General features: G+C 40.2%; 1 protein-coding gene across 5 annotated transcripts; it reads left to right on the forward strand.

Moving 5' to 3' along the window:
• The first annotated feature begins 583 nt into the window (after positions 1-583).
• On the forward strand, positions 584-8,078 carry dpf2 (double PHD fingers 2). 5 transcript variants are annotated; one of them, XM_014006640.1, is made up of 12 exons: positions 585-671; positions 2,267-2,427; positions 2,590-2,697; positions 2,886-3,064; positions 3,926-4,018; positions 4,095-4,173; positions 4,484-4,525; positions 5,726-5,863; positions 5,939-6,070; positions 6,155-6,267; positions 6,528-6,609; positions 7,680-8,078. In XM_014006640.1, exons 1-12 carry the CDS (start codon positions 640-642, stop codon positions 7,754-7,756), a joined length of 1,236 nt encoding a protein of 411 aa, XP_013862094.1. In that variant the 5' UTR covers positions 585-639; the 3' UTR covers positions 7,757-8,078. The 5 variants fall into 5 exon arrangements, with proteins under 5 accessions (XP_013862090.1, XP_013862094.1, XP_013862093.1 ...); XM_014006636.1 differs by having other exon boundaries at positions 584-671; positions 5,939-6,267; XM_014006641.1 differs by lacking the exon at positions 4,484-4,525 and having other exon boundaries at positions 586-671.
• Positions 8,079-8,114: the final 36 nt, after the last annotated feature.

Here is an 8,114-nt window from a genome sequence, read left to right on the forward strand (position 1 = left end):
CTGTCTGCTCTGTGGTACAGAGTCCTGATCACTCCTAACTTGTGTTCCAGTGGGTGATGGGAGTCAAAACGCAAATATTGGTCTGTGTGGGTACGGTTTCAGTTGTCCCCCTCCTACAGCACGGCCATTGCCAGTATCACTCCACCCCCTGTTGACAATAAGTGTTAATTAGGTGTCAACGRTAGCCATGTGATGTATCTGTCACATGGAGGCAGTGCTTAAAAGCCTGAATTTTGCCTGAAACTCTCAGACTGAAGAAGTCTCTTGGAGGAGAGATGAAACGTTTCATTAGAGAAGRACCCGTCCAGAAGACCTATACAATATTTTTCTTTTTGATTTTTTACCTGGATTACTGAGATGCATCAGGACACTAAACACACCGCTACCAACAATCTATTTTAAAACAGTGAAAATGTTCATACCAATTTATCTGATGTGTTTTCTGGGTTGCAACTTTTTTTTATTCACAGAAACCATATGGACAAGAAGCTTTGTTCTATCATAAAAAATACACAGAACTCATTGCACATGGCTACCAGTAGGTGGAGCTCAAGTTCCGGTTTCAGCTCCACCCGCCTACAAGCCCAGACAGAGGGCACACATTACCCAACAGCCACTTTAACCGTGTTTTAAAGCAAGATGGCAGCTGTTGTTGAGAGTGTTGTCAAACTGTAAGTGCTGGACTTTTTCCCTATACGCTGCACACCTGCATAGGTGACACACACCGAGGACACAACACAGCCGGCTGGATAGTTACTCGGTCACTGACTCTTTAGCCTGCTAGACTTAGTTAAGTTAATCATCGGTGTCAGGACGTCCGTCGTGTCTCTGTGTGTGTTCACATCCTGGAATGGAAGTGTAAGTTAGCACAGACACGCAGCTAATATTTATTATTCATTTAAAGCTATTATTAAACACGTAACCGTAAGTGAAAAGATGGTGAAGAAGGCGGCATTTATTAAGTGTTATCATGAAGTATTATCGTGGTCACTTGTTATGTCCTTGTGGTAACATCAGCTCGGTGAGTCGCTAACAAGCTAAAGTGTCTTTATGGCGACTGAGCGACTAGTTTAGGATGAATGAGTGACTAATATTRAAGRTAGTTCTTCTGTTTTCTTTCCAGACTTCAGCTTTGGTAAAGAGAGCAGCTGTCACAGCCTAACTTCGCACATAGACACKGTTTTACTGTGTAAAGTTTGGTTCTTTGACGAGCCCAGGCGCCATTTACTTCCATTTCCGTAGTCTCACGTCGGGTTGCGGTGCCGTCTAAATCCTGGTTAATGTTACTTTAATTACAGGCTTTCAGCGGTAATTAGAGACTTTTACGCCAATTAAAAGAGCTGTGGTCACTCTCAGCTTAAAGTTACTCTTTATAACTATAAAACTCACTTGACAACTTTCAAACATTATGTTAATGTAAACACATCTGTCAAAAATGTACAACTTCAAACCAAATCCAAAGCAGTATATATATATAGTATATACAGCATTTTGTAGGATTATTTTCCACCTTATTGGACTAATCAAAACTCCAGTGTCTGGTCCTTGAAGATACAGCTTTACATCATTTATTTTTTTACTTAGACTGCTTTTAGACTCTGTTTCTTCTGATTTAGGTTCCTTCACGAGGTTAAGCCTTTTTAATTACTCACTAAAACTAATTGTTCTTTATTTTATCCAGGTGTGACTTACTGTAATAATCATTACAGCTTTGTCAGCTTCAACATGTGTGAAAATTCAGCTTTTTTGGTTTCCAGTTTGTCGTAGAACTGATTTTATGATTGAGTTGTTTACGTTTGAGTCAGTAAATGTCTTTCCCCCCTCTCATCTTATATACATATTAGCACACAGATCACTGTGGTTTGGTGGCATCTTTTCTGCTTTGAGAAGCAGATTAAAGCGATACACTTGTTTGAGTTGACTATAATCATTACAAACAATTGTTTATGATTAAAGTATGTCAGAGCACGCCACAAATTATAGTAGCCTGACGATAAGGCAATCATATTTTGTTTTACTTCCTTTTTTTTTCTTTCTAGAACTTGATCAAGCAGTAAAATGTCACAAGATGGGAGAATATATCCTCTGCTTTCTTTAAAAAAAAAACAAGTACCACATAAATGCAATGTGTTACTGCTAAAACAAACACAAGAAGGTGTTTAAACTGCTCTGGGATATGTTTTTTATAATTTAGAAATACATCACTTGTAACTTCTTTTCCYCTTTGGCCATTGTGGACTCAATCTACCTCCGGTCCTGTTGTCAGTTTGGGAGAGCAGTGCTACAGAGATGCCTTGGAGCAGTGTCACAACTACAACACTCGGCTCTGCGCTGAGAGGAGCGTCCGGATGCCKTTCCTCGACTCTCAGACCGGTGTGGCACAAAGCAACTGCTACATCTGGATGGAGAAGAGACACAGGGGGCCAGGTGAGACACAGAACAATGAAATGTTGTAAACCGTGAATAAATTGAAAGAAAAGTTTTGCAGCRTGGGGATTTTCTCCTCCGTCAGTCTGACAAGTGTTCGTTGATTGAAATGGTTTTTAAGTCGGTGTTATAAGGATGGATGTGCTGTGCTGTCCCCCTCAGGCATGGCTCCGGGGCAGCTCTACACTTATCCATCCAGGAGGTGGAGGAAGAAACGGAGATCTCATCCTCCAGAGGATCCTCGGCTCATCTTTCCTCCTGTCAAGTCAGGTAGCACGGCAACAACTCCGCTCAGTAACCAGGAGACAAAACCAGGCCGTGTTTTCTGCACTTTTAAAGAAAAGCTGCAGCTTTGACGTTTTTCTAAATAAGACAAGAAGTGGCTTTATTGTTGATTTGTTTGAGTGGTTTTGTGCTGCAGAGGGGAGTTTGTTTTGAACCTTTTTTTTAATTCCTAGAGCTGGATTTGGGTCTGAAGAAGGAGGGTCTGCTGTCATCAGATGGCAGCAGCTTAGAGGCCCTACTGAAGGGGGAGTCAGTGGACAAGCGGGCGGCCACAGACCTCCGGGGTTCTGAGGAAGATTTAAACCAGAGTGATTACACAGGAAGCCTGAACCCCGCCTCCCGGATCAGAAAGGTTTGTTGTTTTCACATCCTCACATTTTACTTTAAAGTGTAACCCCACCCCCAGGCAAATTTAGAAAAATTCCAACAAAGTGGGYGGTGCCAAGAGACACTGAGGGGCGCAGCAAAGTGTGGGGGTGAGCAGGGGTGTGGTCAGGACAAGGAGGAGGCAACGGTGGTTAAAGAAATTCTGCCTGTAGGATTAAACATCTAACAGATTTAGTACCGAGGGGCTATTGAAGCTGACGCGACCCAACAGCTTTGTAGTTGGATTAAAGGAGACCAATTATGGGTCCTAGAAATTTTTATGGTATGTCTGTGGGCTATCCAGACCATGTTMATTCAATTTAATGYACAAAATAATTCYCAGATAATAAAATTTCCCATTTTCTAGTTCTGCCTGCTCTGACTTCYGTTCAGAAGAGCTTTTTATGTTAATGAGCTCTGTTGGTAACGCCCTCCAAAAATCCGTTATTAACTCCGCCTTCCAAAGCCAGCGTTTACGTTAGCATGGCTAATAATAGCAGAAGCTCCGTTGTACAACCATATGAGACCCAGAGGCAGAGTCGTGGTCCCAGCCCCMTCTGAGTGGTAAAGTGATGCTAGAAGCATCATTGCTAACATGGGCTAATGTTCAAAACAATAAAGTTTCATCACAGTCTTTACAGGAGGGCAGCACTAAGGTGGATTTAGACCAAATATTGCAGAATTTAACAAATTTACATATAAATAATACCCTGAAGGCACAATTTAGACAGTTTATTTTCAAAAAAATKTATTTGAGTTTTAATTACACTTTAAAAGTTTGAGGTGTTTCAGATCTATAAAGTACATAAACATTTTGTTAAATAATAACTTCCTCTCTTCAACGCAGAGAATCCTGGAGCCAGATGACTTCCTGGATGACCTCGACGATGAAGACTATGAGGAAGACACGCCCAAAAGAAGAGGCAAAGGGAAGGGGAAGGTCCGTTCTCACAGTCTGGATGTGTTTTAGTTAGGTTCTGTCCCGGCCTGTCTGCTAACTGCAGTGGTGTCCACAGGGCCGAGGAGTGGGCAGCGGCAGGAAGAAGCTGGACACAGCAGCCCTGGAGGACAGAGACAAGCCCTACGCCTGTGACAGTGAGTCATTAAAGGGCCGGTGCAACATTTCTTCACTCACCTTTTTAACTTCACTTGTGTTAGTTTAAACTCTGCTGCTTTTCTTTTCATTCTGATGTCACACCTGTAGTTGTATCTGAAATATTTCCATGAGTATGGGTGAATCCCCCCACCCCCCCTCCACTTCTTTGGTGTTTTCCGACTTTGAGTCTGTGCTGCTTGTGTGAACGTTTCCTCTTTTGTGAAGCAGTTTCACTTTCAGCAGTGCGGCGTTGCTGACTGTTTCTCTCAGCTCCTGTCTGCTTTCTTCTCATTTTCTTCTCTCTTTCAGACACTATCAAACAAAAGCATATTTCAAAATCTTCTGAACGAGGTACATTTCTCTTCATTACCTTGCACTCCCTTCTTTTGTCTTCACTGTTTTTACATTGTGGTGCCAGTTAGATTAGCTTTCTGTCCCCACACTTTGAATGTAATTAATTAGATTTGTAAAACGTTTCTGTAGACATCAGATGAGTTATCTGACTCTGACCTTCCTCCAGATTTTAATGTTAGAACCTGAACCAATTGTTGTTTTGTAATAATATAATATAATTAGATTTAATTACATTTTTTGTCCTCCTTCCCCCTCCTTCATCACAACCTCTGCTTTCTGTGAATTCTCGTTTCGCATTCTGTTTTTTTCCTAAAGGCATTTGCTTTGATTTGGTGTCAGTTTGATGTCTGTTTTGACCTTTTAAGACTTTYATTTTTAATGCCAAACCATCGCAGCGACTTGCCTGAGATGCTTCCAAACATTTGATACTTTTTCAGATGATGAAACAGAACGGTTTCAGTGTTTTAGGGAGATGAAAACAAGAGTTGGTGTGGAAGTGAAAGGAGGAAGCGTTTGAACATTATCTTATGACAAACATCACACAGAGTGCAGCAGCTTCACACACTGTTGTCTTTGTTCTTTTTAAAGTGAATCATCTGTCTGTAAACCTAATGACCTCACTTCTTAGTGGAAGATATTTAGGAATATTGTTAAAGTAATTAAAGGCTCAAATATTTTCATTAATCTCCATAAGCGTCACATAGAATCTCACTTCAAGCCATCTGAACCATCACCTTTAAGGTTTAACCTTTTATTTTTATTTATCAAACCCTTAGAAATTACAGTTTTAGTGGTTGAATTTTCTTTCAAGTAATGTATCAAACTGTCAGGTTTGTTAAAATGTGTCGAATTTGACTTTTGAACATCTTTTACTATTTATTTCCATTTTCCCTTATTATATTTCCAATAATCACATTTTAATCATGTTTTAAAATCAGAAGCTGCAGGACTTTTTCAAATGACAGCAGCAGTTTAATGTATCCTTTTCAAATCTGTTCAGTGTAATAATAGGTTTTTATTAAAACTTAAGTAGTTTTAAAAACATTTTAAATAAATTGCATCGTAAAATCTGATCAGAATGTTCTTAAAGCTTCCTTTCACAGCTGCCTTTAAACTGCATGATGTTGACTGGTGTGTCWTGTCTCTATATTTTTAGATTCATGCATTTGTTTTATTTATTTCTGATCTTGGTGGCAGTCTGTGGGAAGCGCTACAAGAACCGTCCAGGCCTGAGTTACCACTACACCCACTCCCACCTGGCTGAGGAGGAGGGCGAGGAGAAGGAGGACACGGAGATCAGCGAGCCCCCCCTGCCGCTGCCCGAGGAGCCAAAAAGTAAGAGATGAGCAGCAACGGTCAACAAGTCAGTGTTTTAGTTATTACTGATGTTATTTTTTCCCCTCTAATCAGCTCCTAAAAAGGGTCCAGATGGTCTCGCGTTGCCTAATAATTACTGTGATTTCTGCCTGGGAGACTCCAAAACCAATCACAAGACGGGCCAATCAGAGGAGCTGGTGTCCTGCTCAGACTGCGGGCGCTCAGGCACGTTCAGCTTTTATGGACCATCTTTTTATGTTCCTAATGTAGAAGAAAGAACGAGCGTTTGTGTTTTCTGTCTGCGTTCAGGCCACCCGTCCTGCCTGCAGTTCACTCCTGTCATGATGGCTGCTGTGAAGACGTATCGCTGGCAGTGCATCGAGTGTAAATGCTGCAACATGTGTGGCACCTCAGAGAACGATGTGAGCTCGCCGACACATCTGTCATTACTGTTGCTCACATTTAAACACGTTAGCTTGAATAAAGCGACAGGCTGTAAGAACACAGCTGCTAACATGCTAACAACAGAAGTATTATGTGCTGTATTATATGCAAACTCATGGTGAACTTCAAAGGTTTAATTTAAGTTTCTTTATTTCTAATGTTCATTTTATAATTAATAATAATTAATTTTGCTTTAGCTCTCAGAGTTCACCTGCTTTTGTTGTTTTGTTTCCTCCAGGACCAGCTTCTCTTCTGTGATGACTGTGACAGAGGTTATCACATGTACTGTCTCAACCCACCCATGTCTGAACCTCCTGAAGGTAACACCCCCAAATCCAAACACTGAGTTTATAAAAAGGAACAAAGTCAAGATCTCAGTACAAGAGATGTAGAAGTAAAAAATAAAAATAAAAAAATGTAGAAGTAGCAGTGTGTGGCTTTAAAATGAAAACTTATCTTACAGATTTTGAGATTTTACTCACCTGTGATTTAAGCTTTAAAGGGATCCCTGATTAGTTGTAACTTTAGACTTTATTTGATAAACATATAAACTATAAACATCGTACAATCATAAAATCATCAGATATTGTCCAAGATTAACCTTCAGGGTGGATACAGCTTGCTCACACCGAGGACCTATCCACGTCATCATTTACCCAGAATGCTTTGCGTGTAAATAAAATGACCCCGTCCGTGTTAAAAAATATTTTTAAACTTTTGGTTTAAAAATTATAAAAACTAAACAGCCTACAGTATTTTTACAGTCTTTATTTTACAGTTAAAATATATGTAAATTAAATAAAGTCTGTTACAATTAATGATGGACCCCTTTAATCTTTCAGCAAGCAGCAAAACATTACATTTAAACTTTTTTTAATGTTGATTAAATCAGACACTCACTAATTAACAGTAAAATCAAGGATTTGACTTTGAAAAACAGCTCTTATTTCATATTTTCACTTTAATTTTATGTTGATAAGTTGAAGGTTTGAGTGAACCCCTTTAAATGTTTAATTAAGTCCAGTTTCATTTTAGTATTTATTCTTATAGATTAAAATGAGCAAAGCAGAAACAGTTTCTAAAGCTCACATCCAACAAASAGATTTTTGTTTGTTTCCTAAAAGCATCAAACAGGGACTGTTTGTTTACATCACTTTCTAATGAAACTTAGTGTTTGAACTTTTCACATGGTTTGCATGAAATCCTTCATTTAACCTTTAACAAACGGAGTGCTYATGTTCATCAGAAAGGCTCAGCTCAGTTTTGGTCTGCACACATTTTATTTGAGCAGATATATCTAGACATCATGAATCGTTGCACTGTTGATGAAAACAAGATGAAAAAAAAAATCATATTTAAACTCTTAGTTTTCTGTKCTGTTTTCTCTCAGGGAGTTGGAGCTGCCATCTATGTTTGGACCGTTTGAAAGACAAGGCGTCCATATACCAGAACCAGCCCGCGTCATGATGGCTGCTGCGGCCGGCGCTCAGTCGTCACCCGACCGTCCTGCAGCTGCTGCGTGGTTTGTCCCTGAAGACACACGATGACGTCCCCTCACYGGCTGACCTCAGAGGGGGTGGGGGTGTTCTGAACAGACGAGTTGTGAAAAGGGAAGTAAACTTTAACCAGCCTGGCCTCAGTTAGCACGACTGTTACACAGGTCCAACCTCAGATTTGCGTCGGATAGGTTTTTGTTTTGTTTTGTTTTATTTTCACCTGCTTGCCATGGAGTTTGGCAGCGCTCGTTTGAGACGCAGCACAATTATCTGAACCGTCACTTTTTGTCGAGCATTTTACCGGACCTTTGTAAAGCCTCGCCTCTGTC

This window comes from Austrofundulus limnaeus, unplaced genomic scaffold (assembly GCF_001266775.1).
Source record: "Austrofundulus limnaeus strain Quisiro unplaced genomic scaffold, Austrofundulus_limnaeus-1.0 Scaffold37, whole genome shotgun sequence".
Taxonomy (NCBI): domain Eukaryota; kingdom Metazoa; phylum Chordata; class Actinopteri; order Cyprinodontiformes; family Rivulidae; genus Austrofundulus; species Austrofundulus limnaeus.